General features: G+C 45.5%; 5 protein-coding genes across 5 annotated transcripts; 4 read left to right on the top strand and 1 right to left on the bottom strand.

Annotated features, from left to right (window-relative positions):
• Positions 1-4547: 4547 nt before the first annotated feature.
• Positions 4548-6053, top strand: BHQ10_004143 (uncharacterized protein; the record flags this gene model as incomplete). Its single annotated transcript, XM_040876477.1, has 2 exons — positions 4548-4806; positions 4858-6053. 2 exons carry the CDS (start codon positions 4548-4550, stop codon positions 6051-6053), a joined length of 1455 nt encoding a protein of 484 aa, XP_040732647.1.
• A 2434-nt stretch (positions 6054-8487) lies between these two features.
• BHQ10_004142 (uncharacterized protein) lies at positions 8488-13388 on the bottom strand (the record flags this gene model as incomplete). The annotated part of the gene is made up of 8 exons (XM_040876476.1): positions 8488-9143; positions 9206-9737; positions 9808-10171; positions 11945-12170; positions 12257-12588; positions 12646-12682; positions 12750-13073; positions 13199-13388. 8 exons carry the CDS (start codon positions 13386-13388, stop codon positions 8488-8490), a joined length of 2661 nt encoding a protein of 886 aa, XP_040732646.1.
• A 640-nt stretch (positions 13389-14028) lies between these two features.
• BHQ10_004141 (uncharacterized protein) lies at positions 14029-15027 on the top strand (the record flags this gene model as incomplete). Its single annotated transcript, XM_040876475.1, has 1 exon — positions 14029-15027. The coding sequence occupies one exon, from the start codon at positions 14029-14031 to the stop codon at positions 15025-15027; it is 999 nt and encodes a 332-aa protein (XP_040732645.1).
• A 2651-nt stretch (positions 15028-17678) lies between these two features.
• Positions 17679-19030, top strand: BHQ10_004140 (uncharacterized protein; the record flags this gene model as incomplete). The annotated part of the gene is made up of 2 exons (XM_040876474.1): positions 17679-17726; positions 17786-19030. 2 exons carry the CDS (start codon positions 17679-17681, stop codon positions 19028-19030), a joined length of 1293 nt encoding a protein of 430 aa, XP_040732644.1.
• Positions 19031-22107: 3077 nt separating this feature from the next.
• On the top strand, positions 22108-24117 carry BHQ10_004139 (uncharacterized protein; the record flags this gene model as incomplete). The annotated part of the gene is made up of 1 exon (XM_040876472.1): positions 22108-24117. The coding sequence occupies one exon, from the start codon at positions 22108-22110 to the stop codon at positions 24115-24117; it is 2010 nt and encodes a 669-aa protein (XP_040732643.1).
• Between the last annotated feature and the right edge of the window lie 111 nt (positions 24118-24228).

Below are 24228 nucleotides of genomic sequence, written 5' to 3'. Positions count from 1 at the left end.
AACCAGTTATTACGTGCATGGTTCAAGTCACCCTCATCATGTTGAAGATAATGGATGAAGACTTCTGGAGGCATTGGGATGGGCGGTTCGAGAGGCTTGGGGACATATTCATAGTCACTACTATCACCTGGAGGAATACGATCTGGTCGATCACAAACAGATATATATCCGCCGCGGAGATTCCATAGTGTAAACTTTATTCTAGTTAGATACAAGATACAATCAAAGCTAACGTAGAAAGTAAAACTCACTCGAACAAACTCAACGGTCACTGGCTTCACTAGAAAGTTGAGATGAGAAAGTCGGCTGCGTGTTTGTAAATACATCTTCTTCATGCGCAAAAAGGCAGTTGCGTCTGATGCAATATCTGATGCATCAATTTCTACAAGAGTTTTGTAGATAGATCCTGTATTGATGCACAGTGCTAGGAATTTTGGCCTGACAGACACCGGCGCGGTTTGTTGAACCAAGTTTTGTGCAGCGCTGATTTGTGGTTGTGAGTTAGTATGTGAGTTATACCCAGGGGTATGTTGAGAGGGCATTGTATGGTTCCCATTACTAGCATGCAGGCCTCTTTGAGAACGCCCGCCATTCTGTAATGAGCGCGCTAACTCATTGATAGGCTCCGAATTGCCTGGTGAGAAATCGGCGTGAAGGTGAACACCACAGTCCTAACTGTCATCAGTTCCTTGCAAATGTTCCATTTTGTTTACTTTTCTAGAAAAGCCATTTGTATGATTAAAGGTTGGTTGTAAAACAGAAAAGAATAATCTGCACATACACATTGCCACTCAATTCGGTGATATCCGGCTTTCAACTTTGGTCGCAACAATCTTCTCAGCCAAGAAAAACGATAGCAGAATTGTTGCCTGGGCCGGAATTCGAATTTTCGCAGAAGTTGTACAGTCTGGTCGAGAAATTTCCATCTGTAAATTGGCTGGCTCTCCATCTTAGCTGCTACAGTATGCTGTTTGGGGTAGGCATTGTCAAGCACATCCGGTACTTTGACTTTGGGTTGCGCTGGAGTTCCTTTGAATGGACTTTTCTTGTCATGTTTTCGAGCTTTGTGGCAGACTAGATTGCGGAGTTGCTCCTTGTACTGCTGATATGGACGGCCTTCGCACAGAAACTGGGCCTGAGACTCCAGCTCAGGCAATGCAAGGCTGCTACCGGTGACGTCCTCGTCACTGTCACTTCCTTCACTCTCGGTATACCATTCGCTTTCTGTTGAATTACTGGCCATAATTTGAGACCATGCACTATTGCCAGCATTTCTTTCGAGGAGCATATTTAGAAGCCGTAGTTGCTTTTCGTCTTGGTCCAGCAAAGGACGCTTTCCTCCTTCATTGGGTGTATTAGGAGATTTAACAGCATGATATATTTGACGTGAAAGAGCGTATCTTTCACGGTGTCCTCGCAAAAGCATTATAGCCTGCCTCTGGAATAGATCTTCATTTTTGAACTCTAACTCCAAGTAATAAATTTTCAGCAGATGTTGATGATTTTTGATGAAGCTTGCTTCGTTCATTTGCCGTACTGCTTCTTTATAAAGCGATAGAAGTTCTACATCATTGGCAAAGTGATTGATAAGATAAACTGTTGCTGCTCGATAGAAATCAGATCGCGCATTGAAACTAGGCATGGAAAATGCTCTGTCTTCGCGATTTTCAGAGGAAGAAAAAATGTGTGTAGCAGGTGTGCTCCAATGAAGAAGACCATTAATACCTACAAGGAAAGTCAAATCAACATATGTTGCTACCCGTATAAATGCAGCAGATACAAACCCACTCACCACTGATATGAACTCTAGGTTCTTCTTCTAATTTTGTGGCGTCTTTTGCAAGGTGGTCCTGCCACATTCGGCTCTTGGTAAGGTCAGCGTAGTCGGATATACCTCTGATTATGATAGGAGGGATATGTGACGCTAAGCCTCCAGCCTCCATTTCAAAGGCTGGATGCCAAGTCAGAAATTCATTTTTTTTCAATAACCATGGATTTCTTTTTGTTATGGTGTGTTCATTCTTTCTCTTGGAAGGGGTTTCGTCCTCGACTGTCTTCTCTGTTGTAGTTAAAAGTTCGGAATATCTGTTAGCAGGGATCTCCAGTAATATGTGATTGACGTACTGTGTTCTGACAGCATCGGTACAAAGGGATGGGGGACCCTAGGTGGAAGTGATTTGGCGAACGCAGCTGCAGTGCGCGCTGCATATGGCTGCCATTCTTTGCTTTTTCGGAAACTGGAGTAGTCGCTGATGTCTCGTATAATATGTAATGGGTGACTGATTGCGATTTTGTCCTCTTTCTTCTGCAATTTGATTTCCTTATCCATGTCTGGAATATGATATAAAAGTGGAACATTAGCAAATGCTACCGATTCCGTGGTGAGTTGTCGATTATTTGGGGAAGCCCTCTGCTTCCTATCAGCAACTTTTTGGATGCCGCGAACAAATGACACGTTAGTTTTAACCCAAAGCTGGGTTGCGCTACGCAAAACTTGATGTATAATAATGTTTGAGTCTTTACCATTGTTGAATGAGTATGCGTCCACGAATCCTAGGGCGGCAAGTGTCTGTGTCTCGAATATTTGAGGAAAAATAGATCGTGGAATACTGCGTGGATTAACGGAAGTCATGTAATATAGGTAGTCTGCTGCTAGTGGATTCCAGTTTTGAATGCTTTTTAAAGGTATCAACCTGGTGGTGAGGACAATCTTCTGGGTATCCTTAGAGGGCCCTAGAACCCCAAAGTCTTCGCTGAGAAAATTCACAGTATCTTCAGCCACATTTGGGATTGGGGGGAATCTTTTCCCCATATTATGGCGGCGTTTGGATATATCACTCATGATTTTTGGATTAGTACTCATGTGACTTGTTATTTGCACTTTATGTCGGCCAGAATGCATCAGAAGAGCCCGCGGCAGTTGATTTGAGATGCCTGTAAGCTCAAATTGTCCTTCCTGGGCAACTTTGCCGAAACCATACAGTATGAATTCGCCATTTTTTCCACTCCGTCTATTGACCACGACTTCGCCTAAGTGACTGTCACTGCCTCTATTCGAAAACCCGCTCCTAATTCTCACCACTAGTCCGTGCTGAAGCCGGGGAAAGTTCAAACGCATGTCAGAAATAACGGCCGCAACAGATACAGTTCCATACACGCTATTCGGTAGGCAAGTGATGACCAGGGGTTTGCCATTCAGTTCGCCAAGTATATAGAGTTGTGGAGGTAGGGTGCGAGTGTCCCTTAGCATATCGCGGGCGGCTGCTGCCTCTGCAGGAGAGGCGCAGATCAACACGATCGCATATCCGTCAAACGTAAGGGAGGCCATCGCCGACAGAGCATGGAAAAGAAGAAGAGTTGAATCCAGCAGTGCTGTCTACTGGTATAGAGGGCACCCGTACATAGACTGAAGGAAGACCTCAGCGGGTTTGAGGGGGGGAAGTACGCAGCTGGTCATCCTGCGCGGCCGAGTCAACTGTGTGGGGTAAAAGGTCAACAACACAACTTACAGTATGTACTTAGAAAAAAATGAAAAGGACGAATATGGCGAGGTACCCGTCTAGGCAGCGATACATATAATTTACGGGCATATCAAATCCGCGTATGTGCAATACCCCAGGTTGACTGTGGTAGGGTGATGTTGTCTGTAGCAGAGTCGAGTCGAAGAATGAGCGCCTTCGATTGGTTTCGTACAGATGGTGGAATGCCAGCAACGTGACTACGTTGTTTGGAGTTGTACGAACTCGGATTCTAGGCTAGGACTAACGAATGACCAGGTTTCAGCTGAGATCCTGTTTGGTCTGATCAGTGATCTATGATCTATTATCTCGATTTAGCATCTGCTAAAAAAGCAACTACGCCAGCCACTTCCACTAGATTACCAAGATAGGAAAGTTTGTGAAGATCTCGTGAAGTATGGAAGCCTGGAATTCGCTCGTAGACTCCGAACTATGCGGAACTTTGTGGGTCTACAAGTGACCGCGTCTTGAATCTCTGCAGAAACGAATCCACCCCAGAGGTATCCGTGTGCGTTTTGACCCAGTCGTTCTCCTGAATATCGCCGAATGCAAGCTATGGCGTGCGCCCTCAAGCTCTCGTCAATATCGTCGMATCAATTGTCGCATCAATGAATCAACTTGACACAGTCACAGGGCGTCTCTGTTTCTTGAGTTTCCAATCTTATGACCCACCTGGAGCGAGCGCGCTCAGATACTCGCGTTGATGCACCAAGGGCTGATGCCAACGGGGTAATTTCCGGAATACGATTCGATAGACCAAGAGCGATGGAAGCCCCGACATGATTCAAAGTCCAGAAGGCCGAAAAAAAGAAAAACAAAGAGAGATGCAACTAAATTTTAGTCACACCCAAACATGAGTCTTCGGCAGTTCAGAGGTCAGAAAAGTTAATTTGGCGACGACGGTTTTAAAAACACCAACCGTCCTTTGTGTGTCCGAACTACGATAGCTTTTGTCGTCGCGGAGACGAACAAGAGACTTTAGATCCGTAACTATAAGTGTTCGGACAAGCCAAGTACAAAAGACCGACAATGGGTAATACCACAAGTGCTGTGGCTCAGCGATGCTTGCTAGACGCTGTGGGAAACGACGCGTCTCTAGTCGCTTTCCCGACAGCATTACTGTATGAATCAGTCGACGTGAATCCTTATAACCTCGATTATCCCGTGACCCCAGCTGCTGTCACGTTTCCTGAATCTGCCGACCAAGTAGCCGCTATCGTTAAATGCGCCGTGGATGCAGATGCTAAGGTGCAAGCAAAAAGTGGCGGTCATAGCTATGCTAATTATGGTAGGTTTGCAATATACGTTCTCCGAGAACCATACACTATATCTTGAATAGACAAGCAGTACTCATCTGGTGATGCTACAGGACTCGGAGGCGAAGACGGCGCGATTGTCGTTGACATGAGACATTTCCAACAATTTTCATACGACCCAACCACTCAATATGCGACTATCGGTGCCGGTACACTGCTCGGGGATATCGATACAAAACTTCACGATGCTGGTAATCGTGCCATGACTCATGGCACCTCTCCGCAGGTCGGTATTGGCGGACATGCCACAATTGGAGGACTTGGACCGACTGCTAGACAATACGGAATGGCATTGGATCATATTGAATCGGCTCAAGTTGTTTTGGCAAATTCCAGTATTGTGACTGCGTCGACAACCGAGTACCCCGATATCTTCTATGCTATAAGAGGCGCTGGCGCAAGCTTTGGCGTCGTTACCGAATTCACAGTTCGCACGGAAGCTGAGCCCGGCACCGCGGTCCAATATCAATTCACATTCAACCTAGGAGACACAAGTTCGCGTGCCAACACGTTCAAGGCATGGCAGAATTTCATATCTGATCCCACCCTGCCTAGAGAATTTTCATGTCAGCTTGTCTTAGCTGAAAATTTACTATTGATCGAGGGCGAATTCTTCGGGTCGCTCGCCGATTTTGAGGCCCTTCAGTTGGAAAGCAAGTTCCCGGCCAACCAAGGCTACAACGTCACAGTATTTAACGACTGGCTTGCTCTCGTCGCCGCGTGGGGCGTACAACTTGGCGAAGACCTCACCGGAGGAATTCCAGCACATTTCTACAGTAAATCGCTTCCATTCACCAACACTACCCTCATCCCGGATAACGTTGTCGATGACTTTTTCGAGTACATCGACACAGCAGACAAAGACACTTTGCTATGGTTCATTATTTTCGATCTTGAGGGAGGCGCAATTAGCGACGTACCTGTACATGCAACCTCGTACGGCCACCGGGATGCATTGTTCTGGTTGCAATCATATGCCATCAATCTTCTTGGGCCGGTGTCTGCCACGACGAATACCTTTTTGAACCAAGTCAACAATGTTTTTCTCGATGGCATGCCAAATGCAACTTTTGGTGCATACCCTGGATACGTCGACCGAGAACTGGCAAATGGACCAGAACAATACTGGGGACCCAACCTGGAGACGCTCATAGCGATAAAGTCTACTATCGATCCTCAGGACATTTTCCATAATCCGCAAAGCGTTCCTCTGCAATAAACTCTCCCTACCTAATTTACTTATATAATCATGGTGGACAGTGTGGGACGGTTGTATAACAAAAAATTTGCACACTTTGTCATTTATTTCACTTGTGTTCAATTCTTTGTTAATGATTTCAAATGAATATACATGTCCTCGACTGTATCAATCCCTCGAATGATCATCATTATAGCATATTGTGATTCTCAATTCATGACAGGCCTCCAACCGCGTCTAGGAGTAAAGTCCTCGACATTCTCATCGATGAGAACGTCGCTGCCAGTACGTCCGGTCACTACGCTCCGTTCAAATTCAGGCCCGCGGACGTAGAATGGTTCAAAGCCCGATACATCATGATTTGAGGATGATGGCAACCTTTTCCAGGTCTTGCCTTTGCCCTCACGAACAAATCCACTTTTTGTACGATCTAATGTAATGAACCACCGACGTTGATGGATAGACCCAATAGAATTAACTGCTCCTGGATATGCGTTGGTGAGACGTGTTCGGTTGTCGGTGTTATGCTCTGACTCGGACTCAGAGGCTGAGTGAGATCCGCGTATATCATCTCCGACATGGCTGTCTTTGCCAATAGAGACTGAGTCTGGCCGTTGGCTATCAGTTCCGTCAGGTGATGGAGACCGTGACGTGGAAGGCGTCCGAGTCTTGTTTATAAAACGAGGAACTGTACGTCGACGCTTCTGCAAGATAGGCCTAGCCCTGGCAGCATTGTCGTCTTCCAACGAGAGACGAAGCGATATTGTATAGTTCTTTGGCAAACGAGTCCCGTGTAATCGTAAGCGGATTTTGCGCTGTTGTTTTGATAAGCCGTCATCATTCATGATTCAAAGATTTACGGAGAACGCAACATTTTGAAATGCCTCCCTCAGTTTCTCGCTCTCCGATGGACTTTGATCCTTGACGGCCCTGTCCGTAGAGAGAATAGATGTATCCGAAGCTGAATCATCCGTCTCTGGAGGGTTTTCCATGGCATAATATGGCAATACTTCATATTCTCCGGTATCCCAAATGATCATGCTTCCAGTATTGCTAGACGCCGTCTCAATCAAGTGATTCTAGATGCACTGTTAGTTTGCATCCCATCATATGGGATACCCGTGCTCACCCAAAAGCAATGCACCCTGGTCTCTGTCGCATTGCGGTTCATTCTACGGCTATTCGGATCTCCGGGTAACCCATACATGATCGCCCAACTGAGTGAACTAGATTCGGAAAATTGAAGTCTGAGATCATAATGCGGCCCTGCAATCGGATGGTCGTGTTGGTGTATTACGAAATGGCAGCCATTTTCGTGCCGGTTTCTTGAATATAGGTCAATCCAATTCTTGACAGATAGCCTAGGATCTCCTAAAGATGGCGACAGTGGCCGTGCCACTGCAGCAAGTCTCGCAGAGAACAGCTCCACAGGGTCTTCGGCTTTCACCTCTCCAGCTTCGACGGCAGCGAGACTCAAGGAGTTGGTACCGTGATTGCCAAGTGCGTTCGATGAGTGTCTATCCACTTTTGGCGTCAATTTCTTCAGACGTGGTGGAGATACCGAGGCAGTCAAGCTTGAAAGTGTCGGCGGAGTGCGAGCACGAGCTTGACTGATAATCCCATCCCTTTTGAGTGGACGATTCCCCGAACGACTGCGCTTCATCTTTACCACTCGAGTTTGCCACCTGAAGGTATTCGATTATACACATTTTCCAGGTCCCATTGCTGAAAGGGACTGACGAAAAAAGGTATAGATATCATTCATCTACCTTTCATGTTTCCAGGAAGGATTTGATGGAGTTGAAGTTGTTTCTGATATGACGACACTCCTTAGGCGGTGGCAGAATAGACACTTGCCTTATCTGTGTAGGCAACCCTAGGCCATAGCCCTAGCTCTAGCCCTAAGTGACATTCAAGTATACCATTTCGCATGAAGTGGTGATGTAATATATAACTAGAGCTAGCATGAATGACATTATGGCACAGGTGGTCCGAAGGCCAAATACAGCACAATCGAAGAGGGGTGTTCAGGGTCAGTATGACGCGCGAAGAAAATTCCTCAAATGATCACTACCTTTGAGCCGCACAGCACTACGTCTGACCAGAATACTACCATCTGCATCACAAAGTTCTCGAGATACACCTTAGTCCGTCGTCGTGGATGAACTTACAAAGTGAATCCATGACAGACTTCTTGCCTGAGAAGAATGGCTCAGCCGAGCATGTGGAAAACGTCACTTTCGCAATAATTTGATGGTGTAACAAACTAGAATATGCAGATGCGTGGGTGTAAGTAAATTTGTGATCCTCGACAGAAAATTCACAGCCCTAGAATCAAAAAGAAGGAACAATGCACCGTTTCCAATTTTCCATGAAGATTTTCGTAATTCTATGATAAGTGGAGGTATATTTTGGCGACGACTTTTGATACTCCGATCAAGGAGCCACTCATATCTCATTCAGCTTTGACGGCAAACTTGGACCAGGACCTGATTCTCTGTCCATACAAGTAGAACACAATAGGCACCGGAATCATAGCTACTCCCAAAAAAGCCAATAGACTCGTAGCCCACGCATATCCCAAACGATTGTACATCGCGGTGGTGAATAACGGGAAACCGGCTCCAAATAGACTCCGCGACAGACTGTTGATAGCAATAGCACTGTTTGCAATGGGTAAATAGACATCTATCAGATATGTAAAGCATTGAATCCATATCAAGAACATGCCCACACCTGTCGGAATMCCTGCCACAACCATTGCCGGCCATGGCACGTTAGGGTCAGAAGTCCAAGCAAACCAAAATAAACCTGCTGGGAACAAGAACCCTCCCACTATCATCAATGGTAGGCGTTGCTCCGGAACGAGACCGCCTCCTGTTTGTTTCAGTTGGCGTGCCAGAATCCTTTTTGTATAGACCACATTGATGGCGCTTCCAATTGAGACGCCGATTAGCATCGCACATAGAGGTAGTTGGGCTAGCTGAGGATCCCATTGTCGAATCTGTTTGAATTCTATCGGGATCGATGTAAAAAATAGATATACGATCCCGTAAATAAACGACTGGTAAATAGTGACAAACACTAGGATGGGTTCAGTGGCGAAAAGTTCTAATCGAAGTAGAAAAGATAAGTTAGTCAGATGTATGTTGATGAACAATCTGACAACTTACTCCAAGGCCGTACCAGGTAAACAGAAATTATGCGTTTTAAATCAACTCCAGCTTCCTCCAATTCTGTTTTCAATTTATCATTCCCGGTTTCTTTCCGGATACGCTTTGCCTTTTTGACTAGGGCTCGAGGTATGTATGATTCTTCCAAAAACAAAGCACAGATCAGCGCCATTGCAAACCCGGCGATAATCATCAACCACAAGTTCCATCGCCAATTCAAATTCTCTGCAACAAATCCCCCAATGACGGGACCCATCATGGGACCGCTGAACACCGCGCCGATTACCACACCGAGCGATATGCCGCGATCGATGGCATTCCAATTGTCGGTTGCGGCACCGCCGACGATGGATATTGGCGCATTACCGAAGAGTCCCGACAAAAAGCGTCCTAGGAAAATAGTTGCCAGGTTCTGGCCCAGGGAGACCATAAGAGTGAACAGAGACGCGATGGTAACTCCGATAACCATCGGCCATTTGCGCCCATATAGTTCCGATATGGGAGCCCAGAAAGGAGGCCCCACGGCGAAACCCTATTGGAACGATCAGTATCTACACTTAAAAATCTTTGTTTGTAAATTAAGAAAAAATTTGCAAGCTCACCAACAAGAAAATAGTTGTTCCTAGGATGCCGACTTCATTACTCACACCAAACTCTTTGTCGAAATCAGTGGCGCCAGTGCCGAATATGCTGCTCTGAATAGTGATCACCAATGTCAATAGGGTCAATAAAACGACTACGGAGAGTTTTCTCCATAATGCCCAATTATGTGGGTGTTCTGGGTCGTCTGGGCCATCCCAGACGACACGATTTCCAGGATATCGACATTGTGATCCTGGGGGTTTATCCATGGGTGATACCGACATAGTGTTTTGAAGAAGATAGTCTCTCGTTCCTGGAATGATGTTGGCGAATGTCTCCTCACATTTGTACGCATTTTGGATATTCAACTGCCAGTACTCTACGCTGAATAGAAAACAGTAATCTGATTTAGATCCTATTACCTCAATATCGACAAACGTATACGGTGGGCGACGATCACAGACAATGCCTAGGTACGAGGGATCGAGGATTACAAATCAACATCGTGAAGAGCGTGCCGAACATTGAGGGGGCAAATTGCGTTGGTCTGATACTAACAAAGAAAAAGAAATAATGGTATGGACAGGCCATACACATACCCTGCTTTGGGACCTAACTAAAGATAGTCCTGCCGGTAGCCCCATGTACGCATCCGAAAAATGAGTGGTATCATCGAATGTCAGACGATCGCCCATCACGCATATTATGAGTAAGGAAGACTTGCTGTAATACTATTTTGTCCTCGTGTTTTCTCTAAGGGGAAATTAATCTACGGCTTATATATATGTGTTCCGACGGTATTAAATGATAAATACTTTGCCCTCCGATTCTCGCTTTTCTACCTCGTTGGCCGCTTGAAACTAGGGTGATAGCTATGTGGATGTTATGAAGGACCTTAAGAGGTTAGATCACCGTAACGATCGACCGGCAGCTCTTAGAACAGGTGGCTATTGATTCTTAGGCTAAAGTGAATGCATAACATCCATCGGATCCGAAAGTCATCGGAACCGCTACATTACAAGTACGCGCCGTGGTTGTAGATGTGACCAGTGTTCTGTATCCAAAGCTGACGAAAGTGGCGGTCTCAAACCATGCATATCGTTGTAAATACTACGCTCACTGCAGTGTGCGTGCAATAAATGAATACGAGTCAGTTGTTGCATACTTAGGTAAGCCCTTGGAGACATGGGGTCTGGTAAAATCTCTTCAATGTAGCCATCACGATAGGTACACTTCTCGCTTATCAGAATGGATCGACGCTGTAGAGTTACTGCAGAGAAACACATGTGGAATAGTCTCCGTTGGGTTTGACGGATATTAAGGTAGCAGCAAGTCTGTTTCGTCGACGATGGCGAATCTCGAAGGTACATCATCAGAAAACTTGTTCTGGTGATAGAGATCCCTACATGCGCAGATCACATCTCATGGCAAAGCCAGTCAGGTAGTCAGGGTCTTGCCCGAGTCTAGAAATGCTAAGCGACTCGTGCTAGCGATCTCTGAAGGATTGGGTGATATTTACAGGGGTACTCGGCAAGCCATCAATATATGATTGATTAATCAGCCCACCCGGTGGGCAATCGGGGCTATTATCTCGAGACGATCCTAAGCATTTTCTCCGCGCATTAGCGCCGGGCAGCATGTTGATGTTCTGGATCTCTGAATTTATTATTGGAGGGTAAATATGACAATACACGCATTTAATTAATATACCCTTTGATTAGTGTAAGATTGGATTGGCGTGAACGCCGGAAGGAGAACGATGTAGCGAGCCATATGCTCAGTCTAAAGCGTATATAAAATATATGGATAGCTATACGGCGATGGGATTCTATTCATTGTACGCGATTTGCACATTGGTAAACAGGTGTATGTGTATAAAATCGACCGCAAGGAGTTCGTTGTATGCACTATTTATACCTAAGAATAGTATACTTATGGAGTTTACTTCAACCTTCTTTATCATACGTCATATTAAAACACTACCCCTTTTATTAATTCGTGCCTATTAAGCTTATAGCCCCCATAAGCGATTAATCCGCTTTACCCGTTAGTCGGGATCTGCATTTCGGAGAAGTACTCCGCACATATGAGGAGATAGCCTCTTGCATTGAAAACCCAAAGATACCGGAGACTTCAGATAGGCTAAATCACGCAGACCAGCGATATTCTTTCGTGCCATTCATTCCCATCAAGTTGACACTCTTCAATGCCTGCAGTTTTGGATCATTCTCAACACCGGCCGCTGCCTCTTGGGCCTCCAATTTGGAAACGCTGTTGGGATCTAGGTATGGTGTTTCACCAATTGTGATCACACGATAGCCCAGTCTCTTGCCCTGTTGGTCTCGGGTAGGAATATGTAGAACACTCCGGTTATCCCAAATCGCTAGAACAAGTCAGATATAATATGAGAATGTAGCATTATCAGTAATGAAAGAGAATAGTGCATTGTTAGAAGTGAAAGGCCCCTACCGATATCATTGGCATGCTCCCATCGGTATCTGACCTGAATGTCATGATTCTTGGTGATTAAGCGATCGACGATATTCAGTAGATCGGTGTTCTCTTCCGAGGTAACATTGTTGATAAATGCACAGTGGCCGCCACCAACCCAAAGAGCCTTCCATCCCGTGACAGGATTGGTACGAACACAGGGGTGTCTGGCCTCGAACTCAAAGTCTGCATTACGTGGAGATCCCCGTGGTCCCTTGTAAGAGCGCTCATCGTGTTCATATGGGCGATAGCCCGGCATAGCCCATGTGGCGGTTAGACCTTCGAATAATTTTTGAAATGGGGGACTCAATCTGCAGTAAACTGCTTAGCCTATTACTGAAAAGAGTATAGGGTACTGTAAAACCTACCGATCATATGCATCATATAGTGACACCCACATAGTATCTGATGTGAAATAACCGAGTCAGAGATAGCCAACCAAGTGGGTAAAGGGGGACACGCATATACTAACCTCCCCCCGCTGGAGGTACGTCAGCCAGTCTTAGCGATGAGAAAGCTGGGGGGTCTTTCTCAAAGGCCATGTCTGTATGCCATTCTTTGGCGTGATTTTGCCGCTTGTAATTGACCTCATTGAAACCATAACGCGACGCCACACGTTCAGGGATGAGGGTAATCATTTCCGGATCATCATTGTACAGAGGATGGAGGACATGTTTCAGTAAACCATTTTCCTCCGGACGACCGGAAAGTTTTCCCAAACGGTCAATTAGCTGTTTGTGTTTCTCTCCGTCCAATCTTACTTGGTTGCGAAACATAACCACCCCTCGCTCCGCGACTAAGAAATCCCCAAATATCAGCACCATGTCAATTTTGAATTGTAAAGAGACACGTTGCAAAGGGTTTAATGAAAGAGACATAGGCATGAAATATCAGTACAAAAACAGGGTCTGAATAACAAACTTGTGATAGCAAGGTCACGTAGCAACTCGTCCGAATTGGTTGCTTCCATGATTTCCACTAGATCAGCGTCCAGAAATTCAGTTCCAATTGCTGGGACTGTAATCTTTTGGTTAAACTCATCAAGCAGCCCGACCGCCTTCATAGGCTCAGAGTTAGTGGGCTGGCTTGGATTTGAGGTTTTCGCAATCATGGCGTTGTTTGGTGTATCGATGGTCCAAATTTGTGAATATAATATTACTGACGTTTTTCTGTGTCTCTACATGTAATGTCGTAACCTCATGTTGATAATGAGGAACGACGATTACGGTATATATATAGCCCAAAATCAGGATACTAGACTAATGGGCTCACTTTTACAACTACCTATGCCACTATCATACCCAGGCTCAAGATGGACAAGCACAGCTCAAGAACACAGCTCCAGAAACGAGGGGGTGGCTTGCAATCTCTCATGATAGTAATCGGGTATGATGTCAGTGCATTATCACAATACAACCGTTCTTCCTCGGTCCAAGGTAACAAGTATTGCTCAATTTTAAAGGAATAGAATAGATCACGATAGATCAGAAGCGTACCTTGGGGAGACATCCTCGCCCATCTATTAGCCGTTGACGATCACCAGGTAACTCATGAGACTGCAGAACGTCTAGATTGACACCATGCGTAGAATACTGTAAATGGAATCAGATATCTTCCGCCCCAGTCTCGATTTCCGTCATCGGAGGTATATGTCGTTTTTTAAAAGAAGTCGAGTTCTCCGGCGTTCATCACCAAGCGTCAGACCGCGCAATCTCGAAGAGCAAGAAGCGACAACAAATCAAGTCAGCAAAATGTCTTTGCCGCCTGCAAATACGAGCCAGGCTTACGTAGCCGTGGCGGCGATCCTAGCTGGTCGTATTACTGCTCCGAAGTGGTCATTTATCGATACCAAGGATATGGCGGCAACACTTTCGTTTCCGTGTCTGGCCTTCCTCATCACACGAAAAACAGGTGCCTGCATGACTACGGCCTCAAATATAGCGGTTGCGCAAAAGAGCCCGGAGCATATACTCTTTGATCTTGGCCTCCGTGCAGAAAGACGTAATTACACCGAAGATCAACAAGCCCACATCAAAAACAGAGAACCGGTGGCTTTTGGTCCAAGTGTTGCTACTACACTGCAGAAAAATGGCATGGCCAGCACGGAAATTGATTGGGTAATTTACAGCCACGTTCACTGGGATCATACCGGGGAACCTTCAGACTTCCCGAATGCTAGTTTCATCATTGGTCATGGCTCTAGTGCACTCCTCAAAAGAGGGTTTGATGCAGCTGCAGGCTCTCATGCAGCCTTTGATAAGAATCTTCTTGACCATAGAGATGTCTTTGAATTGTTCCCAAATTTGGATGGTGGTAATGCTGATGACGATTCTCTCGATACGGCCAACGCCTCGTTTCACAGCCCATGGACCCCATTGGGTCCATTTCCTGCAGCCATGGATATACTTGGTGACGGCTCGATGTTTGTAATTCCCTCACCAGGACATCTACAGGGGCATATCAATCTTCTTTGCCGAGTAGAGGAGAAGCGATGGATTTACCTAGGCGGAGACACTTTCCATCACCGGAGTCTTTTGACAGGTGAAGCAGAGATTGCAACTTGGAGGGATACCGAGGGCCGAGAGCTATGTGTCCACACCAATATAGCTGCAGCTCAGGAGATGTTTGCATTGCTGAGGAAGCTTCAAGACCAGGCTACTGCTGATGGGGTGGAGGTGGAGATTATCTCTTCACACGATCAGGATTGGTATAACGCAAATCAAGACCGCCTCTTTCCGGAAAAATTGTGAAGGGGCTGATCAGATTCATACCTTCATTTATCTCTACGAGTTTAGTCTTGGTCTATCGCAAAGTGTGCCTGCCATCATACAACTCGCAATGGCTTTTATACTTACAACGTCAATACATGGTACTCTATAATACTATCAGGACTTCTACTCTTTTATTAAAAAACTCCCCAAACTGAATTCAATGGACCGTATCCTGTATAGGTAGCTTTGGTATCATACATAGAGAAAACTTAGTAAAGTACGTTTTTTGAACGTAGTGTGCGATTGCGTGTAAGAACATTGTAAGTGTTTTCGTACCTACATCATTGAAAAGGTTAGTAGACAAGCGCCACAAGTAGCTTGATATTCGAACTTACACAGGAAACATGATTGCAGAAGCAACAGATAATCTTCCTAAGCGATGCCATATACCGGACCAGAAAACTACGAGTCCTTCCTGTTGTATGAGAATTTTAACACAGCGTAATGTGGACCCATAGACCTGACTAGCATGTATCGATTGCATTCTGCATGTCTCAGAATTAGAACGGTATTCGACATATTAAGACGCCCTAATGAAGTGCCAACAAGGATGGGATCCTACCTTGTCTTGACGACATCAAGAGGCTGCGTTGTGAACGCCGACACAAAACCCGTCGCAGATCCTATCGCGGATGAGACTAGCGTAGAAAGCCCTTTGCCCTCTTGATCATACCGTTTCCTGGCAATTTCGGTCAATTTGTGATATGTCGAGAACTTAATAGATGCATTGATCGACTGTCGGAGAGTTGTTGGTACCACTGCGGTGAAAAATCCCCTCGGCCCTCGATCACGTAGTATACTGAGTACGGCGCCGGATACGGTACTCATTCTTGTATCCTGAACCTTTCGGGCATGGATGCTTCGAAGAATGTTTAGCTAATGTTTTCGAAACCTGAATTCAGTGAGTAGATAAAGAAAAACCTCACATTTTGGTTTTAACACATTCAAATGGCGTCACAGCCACCACGGCTTCAGTCACTCCAGCGGCAAACCCACAGGCCATACTTTGTGTGCTAGAGAGCTTGCCATCTGGACCAGAAAGCGCTGATGCAAAAGCATGATATGACGAAAATTCTAATTAAAGTTTGAATATCAGCTGACAGAATCGTAATCATGTTGAAGGGGATAGAAACATACGGACTGCTGTTTTCACCATTGATCCAGATACCGCGGCCGTATAGCCATCGTACAGACCAGTCCAGATTTTGGCATATGAGCGAGGGCTCCCAGCGACTTGATTACCCAGTTGGGATCGAGTCTTAGCAGCTGGAGTTCAAATGACGACCATAAGTACCAAGTCTCTATCAACACATGTTGAATGTTTATCAGAGGGTAGCAGTGCTCACATTCAAAAGGGTAGGTGACTGTAATTTCAGTGGCACCAGCGCAGGCTCCCGCTATTATTGCCGGAATACCCTTCATCTGGTCGAGATTGTTAGTAATTACGTTTTGGATTTAGTTTAAAGGATGACATACCTTTTGTTTTGGGTTTTTTGTGGTATTTTCCATCTTGATAGTCATACATACTCACTGGCAATTTCAAGCTCAGGAGATGAGAGTCGTCAAAACTGTTCAGAATCAGAGTATGGAATCAAATTTAGACTCCTAGATGTGCATAGTCATTGTAGGCGCTGACGTAGATTGTAAAGGGCGCATTAATTGAGTGTATCGCAATCAGATTGGATCCCTGTTAGGAATGAAGATCCCTCGTGTAGATATCATGGCAGCCTACCTTAATATGATTAGTGCTGTATTCACCCCTGTCTGCCCACCCTGCAGCCATATTATTTGATGCATATGTAGGTGGATGCAACATTAAGATATATTGCACATTAATCGAATCGGCAAGATTATCTTCCTAAACTACCGTATCTCTAGCTGACCAAAGACATCAATGACTCGTTATTGGAAGTCCCAGTCACTTAACGACATAATATGCACTTCTAGGGTCCCGCTTATCTGTGGCTTGAATGGCCGAAAGTCGGATCTTGACTTGATTTGATCCAGTTGACAACTTTTTAGGATGTACATATGAACTCTTTTCCATGGGTCTGTACCTGCCATTTCGGGAAATAATAATCGAGCGTGGCCAAATCGTGTTAATAAATTCCAAGAATAAGTTGCAACATAATATATATTTAGAAGAAACACGTTTCATACCGAGGCTATCCAAGATCAGATGAATGTCTTTCCATAACAAGCAACTGTGTGCAGGAAGACCGAAACGAGCACTTGGTGAGATCTCTTGACAAACGTTCGACTATCATCTGCCGAGATCGCTGGTCGCTAGGAAATAGTTGAAACGTCATTATTTATTCAACTGTCATTAATCTACCTTTAGCTCATTTTCATTCGAAGAGCATACTTCATACATATACACAGGCTAAGCAGCGAAACTCGATTTTCAGCCAAACTAACAAATAAAGAGAGAAATGCCTTCAACAGTTGATACTGAATCCCACGACGGAGCTGGAGTGACAACCAAATTGTGTTCCTGGATCTCTAACCTCAAGATTGACGATGTCCCTCCGACGGTCATAGAGAGAGCCAAATATCTCATTCTAGACGGCATAGCATGTGCTTTGGTTGGAGCACATGTTCCATGGTCAGAGAAGTATGCTGAAGTCACGATGGGATTTGAACCCGCAGGCTATTGTACGGTGGTGGGATATGACAAAGTATGTCCCTCAAGACAATATTGTTCCACGAGTTGACCGATTCTGATTTTCCTGAGCAGAAATTAGGACCTGTGGCAGCATCGATGATGAATGCGGCGTTCATTCAGGCAACGGAACTAGATGACTATCATAGCGAGGCGCCATTGCATGCCGCCAGCATTGCAATTCCATCAATTACCGCAATAGCTGATTTTTTGAAGCATACAGACGGCAAAAATAACTCCTCTAGCGCCGTGTCTGGGAGACAAGCCATTCTAGCAGCAATTGCCTGCTTTGAATCTGGTCCTCGAATCGGAAAAGCTGTTCATGGAGCCGACCTCTTGGTAAATGGCTGGCATTGTGGTGCTGTATACGGAACTCCAGCCGGAGCTCTAGCTGCTGGTAAAGCACTGGGATTATCTGTCGACCAATTAGAGGATGCAGTGGGTATTGCATGCACTCAGGCCTGCGGATTGATGTCTGCACAGTACGGTGGGATGATTAAGCGAGTGCAACATGGTTTTGCTGCAAGATCTGGTATTCTTGGTGCTCTACTAGCACATGGTGGATATGAGGGAATCAAACAAGTTCTCGAGAGGCCATATGGTGGATTTCTCACCATGTTCACAAAGGGAAACAATAAGGAAGAACAATTCCGTGAACTTGAGGTGATTTCAAAACTTGGCTCGTTCTGGCACACTTACGCTTTACGTATCAAAATGTATGCATGCTGTGGCTTGACGCATGGGGCTATAGAGGCAATTGAAAACTTACAAGCATTGCATTCAAAGCGTTTCGAAAACGCCAACTTAAAACTTATCAGCAAGATACGTGTTGAACTGTCGCACTCGTCATTTGCTCATTGTGGATGGCACCCTGAACGATCGGCAATCACTCCAACTGCTGCACAGATGAGCGCACCATTTATCCTAGCAACGCAATTCGTGCATCGCAAATGTCTTTTGGCTCAATTCTCTGACAGCAATCATAATCTTGACCGGGATGACATATGGGATCTTGTGAATAAGGTAGAATGTTCACATAACCCAGAATTCGATCAGTTAAACCAGACGAGTGGAGGGCATATCTGGGTCGAGTTTGAAGATGGGACATCTGTGGATGAGAAGGTTTCTATGCCAAGGGGGGTGAAAGAACCTATTGCCAATGAACTGATTTTGGAGAAGTATCGGACACTGACTGCGGGCATCATGCCAGAAGACAGAGTCAAGGAGATTGAGGGGATCGTCTTGGGATTGGAGACCATCAGTGATATCAGTCCATTAATAGACTTACTTGGAAAGTCGGTGAACTCTGTATTTACCTAGGTAACAGCGATGATTATAGTAATATGAAGTCATGCAAATACTTACCTGGTTATCATTGACTCCAGGATGAGCAGTCCATTCAATAGGCTGACTGGTACCTAGGAAAAAGATTTGTGTGCGCTTGGCGCGAATGATGGAAACTATGGAAAGAGGTGGGTGAGGCTTTGGGGTTATATCGTTTATGCTGGGATTGATTAAAGAAGTATACGCCTAACTGTGCAAGGCAGCGTCTTAAGCGCTACGCTAGACTTCGCAGAAGCCTCTCAAAGGTTTTAGACCGTGGGCTAACCCACCATAGAACTCATAAGGGTTTACGAGAAGATAACCGTCCAATAGAGTCATATCTCGAGGCGTTGCATTCTTATAATTGTCCACAAAAATCTAGATTCAGATCAAGTCGAGCGAATCCCGAAAAAGCGTAATTGACTATCAAATTTCTTCGGACGGGAAAAGCTCAGTCCAACATTTTAACAATTGAGACACATTTCCATCTATCAAATTCTGCACGACCGAACTGAAGACAAGGCAAAAGTTCTGGATCAACGAGCCCTGAGATTCTTGTAATAGCAATATGATATGCTCAAAATTACGATCTGATACTTGACGATTCCTGCTCTACATTAGCCATGATCAACCTGAGAGAGCAATATTTGGACATACAGTAGATGGGACAATTCAGTTCCACGCGTCGCCGTTTCAGAATCATGCATCAGCCCAAGGATTCCAATGCCAAAATAGTGAACCAAGGTATTCAATCTTTTCCCCACCCTACGTAGCTGTTTGACTTCGTTGAATGTGTCGGATGAGATGTCGGGCTCTGACCCCGGAAAAATTGACCGCATCATCCGTAGTGTGACTTCAGTATCTTGTCGATGAAGAGGGTTTCCAGCTTTCTTTGTCCCTTGTTCAAATTGTATTATATTCATGTGGGGAGTCGAGTAATTGCCCCCACATTGTTGATAAAGTTGGAGAATATGATTGTGCCGAACTGTGTGCAGATAGCTGATCTTTTGACCCAGTGTCTTTATGAAAGTATACCTCTCAAATGCAGACAAATTGGTTTGGAGTGGATGAGAATCCACATGCTCCGCGTGCACCACATAATAAACTTGGCTTCTCAGCATAGCTATTGTGCTAGGACTTGCAATATTGCGGAAAATAGTTTGCAAGTGCAGGCCTGTCGCGGATTCAAGACTAGCTAGACGTGATTGTATGTCTTGTTCAGGCATTCCTTGAGGGCTTGACAATGTATTGACCTGATTATACACCGTCACATCAACAGCAACAGGCATATCCGAGGTAGCTCTATATTGTGGGGCTCGATTGTGTACTGTCAAAGGCATGATGACCTCTTTCGATGGAGAGAACCAATTAAGTTTCTCTAGCACTGATAAAGTCGTCTTGTTGCAGTCTGAGTCCACATATACTGCTCCTATCAAAGCATTTATGGCTTTGTTCAGGGTTTGGGTGGAATGAGGATCAGAACGGGGGCTCAAAGTCATGAATTGTGATATGCCTATTGCTTGTGCAATCTCAGCACAACGTTTGTTGCCTGATAGGAGAGCCTTCAAGGTTGTATTGTTGGCTAAGTTCTTGTTAGTACGCAACATAAATCTGAAGACACTACTTACCAGGGTTTGTGCCCGAAGTATATCCGAATTTCGTAGATACCAGATCAATGAAAGCTTTTCCAATTTGAGCTAGGGTTCTATTGCCATCATGGATATCTTCCCTCGCACCAGCTGCAGTCAACGCTTGGTTTAGAAGCTTCTTATCACGAAACTTATATCCAATCCGTCGAGCAATTATGGCTTGGTCGGTAGAGGCAGACATTTTCATCAATAAGAAATCGCACCGATTGTGAAAAATCTAAAGTGGACATGCTAGACGTACGGAAATACCGTTGGAAATGCCGCTATTTGTATCTCATGATTCATCGAGACTCATTTGAGAGTTTTCGAGCTTGATTTCTCACAACCTCCAATTCTGGTATAGTGTATTGTTTAGCACCACCACTCGAATTTCCATCGAAGCAAGGGATGTAAGCATGTCGCTAATCAAATGTATAAATTGCAAGGTGTGCCCTCCTTGAGGGTGAAACGGTATGTGGTGGTGTTACACAAGAACACTACATGAGGCTCGGCAAGCCCAGAATGTCAAAAATTCTGCATTACGGAAAGTCTTCTCATGCATGATATGACTCAGAGGACGGACTGACGAGAAGTTTATGTGGGACGTCAGCGTCAGACTCCCGCCTCAGACTCTCACATCAGGTATACATACCTGACTGACAGGCGGAGCTTACACTTATGCGTTACCATCGTATTTCTATATACATCGTCAATTGATCTATCACCTATCAACGAGCATGGCTCAAGTACGATTTGAGACCTTTACGCAGTGGTGGCTATCCTGTTTACGCCTGCAGTAACAAATCAGTATCTTTTGGCATCGTAATCAAATTAGGGAAGAGCTTCTAGAGCGTCGACAAGCTGGGAACGCCCTTTCAAGACTCAGTGAGACTTGTGATGTACTATTTTCTTTTTCCCGTGCTCGATATGACGGCTGTGATATTCATTGCTTGCCCCGTACGAATGAGTACCGCCACCTGCTGCCGTACATCTACATATTCCTCAAATACACTTCGCGTTATGCATTCTACAGGACTGTGGGAGGCCTCAGCAGAAGTACCTGTGTTGTGAGGGAGGTTGTAAACCCTGCAAGACATTATAACCTCGATGAAGTTGCGGAGCGGTACGGGATCGACAGAAACCGATTCAGAGCTATCAGTTGCAGCTTATACCACATATCGCCGCTTCTTCCTTGATAGCTCTACTGCATCACGGACTAGGCCAATGGTCCCGACCTTCTCTGAGGTATACATATAGCTCGCAACGGCACTCGCGGTTTCTTTCCTCGCATGAGCAATAACAAGCTTCACCTTTATTCTTACTGCTATATCCAAAAATTGAACTTTGAGTTTGATTAGTTTTGTCGAGCAGAATTAACTATTACAAATGCCTTCTGTTCACCAGTCTGCAAGCTTTCCCAGCGTAGAATCGCTTCCATCGTCTTCAATGCGTCCCATAATTATTGGCCTTTACGGTATCTCCGGTTGCGGAAAGACATTTCTGCTAAATCAACTGAGGACCAAATTTCGCGACGATGAAACACCTATTACGGTTTATGACGGCTCACAGGTCATCGATACTGTTGTGCCTGGAGGCATGAAGACATTCCTTGCAGCAGAAGACCCAGAGCAGCAGCAGTGGCGCCGATGTGCAATTGAATCCATCAAAGAGAAAGCTCGACTATCGGGAGGCATGGCTGTCGTTGCAGGCCATTTCTTACTCTGGGATCCACGAACGCAGACCGGGAATGCCGTCTACACGGAAAATGACTTGGACATCTATACACACATACTATACTTGAATGTGTCTACAGATGTCATTTATCAGCGTCGACGTGATGATCGTGAAAAGGCTCGTCCTCCATGGTCAAGAGAAGACCTTGAACGCTGGCAAGAAGCCGAAAAAGCCGAACTCCGCCGAGTATGCCCCCGTCGCGATATCCTGTACATGCAGCTGGGCGATAAAGTCATGGCCGATCGAGTGCATGAGATCATCATGGACTTGGTAAGACATAACGAGCACTACAGCGTAAGTCAGGCTGTGCTAAGATTAGATACGATTATGAAAGCCAAACACGAAGAGTGCGAGACAGTAATAGTCCTAGATGCGGACCGGACATTGACTGCGCGAGATACAGGATTGATGTTCTGGGAAGAAGCGAATCGTTGTCGGACCGATAAAATGACAGGGGGCAGCCCATTGAAAAAGCTATTTGGAGGCCCTATGGGCTACTCATACTCCGCATTTCTTCAAGCGGCTCTGATGTACGAAGAGGCAGTTGATGACAATGTTTTCGAAATTCTTTGTCAAGCTGTGGCTAAGAAAACAGTCCTGTATCCGGAAATGCGATGTCTACTCCATTTTATTGCATATTATTCCAATGTCCAGTTAATGATTGTGACCTGTGGGGTGGGCCGGATCTGGGACCACATTCTTCAAAAAGAAGGGCTTTCCAAGCATATCACAGTTATTGGGGGAGGTAGACTTCATGGTGGCTTGATAGTAACGCCTGGACTCAAAGAGGCCCTTGTTAGTCATTTGCAAGTATCTTATGGCGTCTTCGTGTGGGCGTTCGGCGACAGTCCTTTAGATCTGCCCATGCTAAAGAAAGCCGATCGAGCTGTGGTGATTGTGGGTGATGCAGAGACGAGAAGCCAAACCATGGAGGACGCCTTGGCTGGTGCAATCGAGAATGAGGGTCTGCGTGCTCATCAAGCAGTTCTTACACCTGGCGCAGCGCAACTTCTTAGCTTTGAGAAATTGCCCGAGGCACGACTCACGCAGCGTGAGTTTGTTGCGCAAATCCTAGCTCGGGGTAGTTATTTGCCCCAATTGACAGTAATAGATGCCACGAAAAAAGCTGCGACGAAATTACTCATGACCAACATGCGTGACTCAAGGTATACTGGAACATTGCTTCGAAGCGTGCATCGAAATGTGGGAACATATCTCGCCACTGAATATCTGACCGACCTCATTGGTCTTGAGATATATGCCATCCGACATGTGCAAGGACACGATACAGATGGATATAAGCTGTCCCATGAGCATCGCACGTTGATTGTAGCGCTCATGCGTGCAGGCGAGCCAATGGCCTCAGGAGTCAATGACGTCTTCCCAGCAGCGTCGTTCCTCCACGCTTGGCAACCTGCAGATATTCGCCGACAGCATCTCGAGGGATTGGTAACAGTAATTCTGGTCGACTCCGTCATTAATAGCGGTGAGACCGTGGCACGTTTCCTCCAACATATTCGAAATCTACACGCAACGATTCGCGTTGTAGTAGTCGCGGGTGTGTTGCAAGAAAAGGCTGTCTCCCCCGCAGCCTCTCTTGGTCAACTTTCACGAGAAAGCCCGATTGAGGTGGTAGCCCTTCGTATTTCCAAAAATCAATTCACAGGCCGGGGTTCGACAGATACCGGTAACAGACTCTTTAACACAACCCATCTACCATGAGTAATATTCATGATACTCAGTTCTACTCCGAACTATACTTTATCTTTGAAGGATGCCACAACTTTGTTTCGCCATACGTACTTCGCGCAATTAGGAATATTTCTCATTGGA

The sequence above is a fragment of the Talaromyces amestolkiae genome (genome assembly GCF_001896365.1).
Source record: "Talaromyces amestolkiae strain CIB chromosome Unknown scaffold7.1, whole genome shotgun sequence".
In the NCBI taxonomy this organism is placed as follows: Eukaryota; Fungi; Ascomycota; class Eurotiomycetes; order Eurotiales; family Trichocomaceae; genus Talaromyces; species Talaromyces amestolkiae.
The sequence above is the reverse complement of the archived record's forward strand: the minus strand, read 5'-3'. Positions and strand labels throughout refer to the sequence as shown.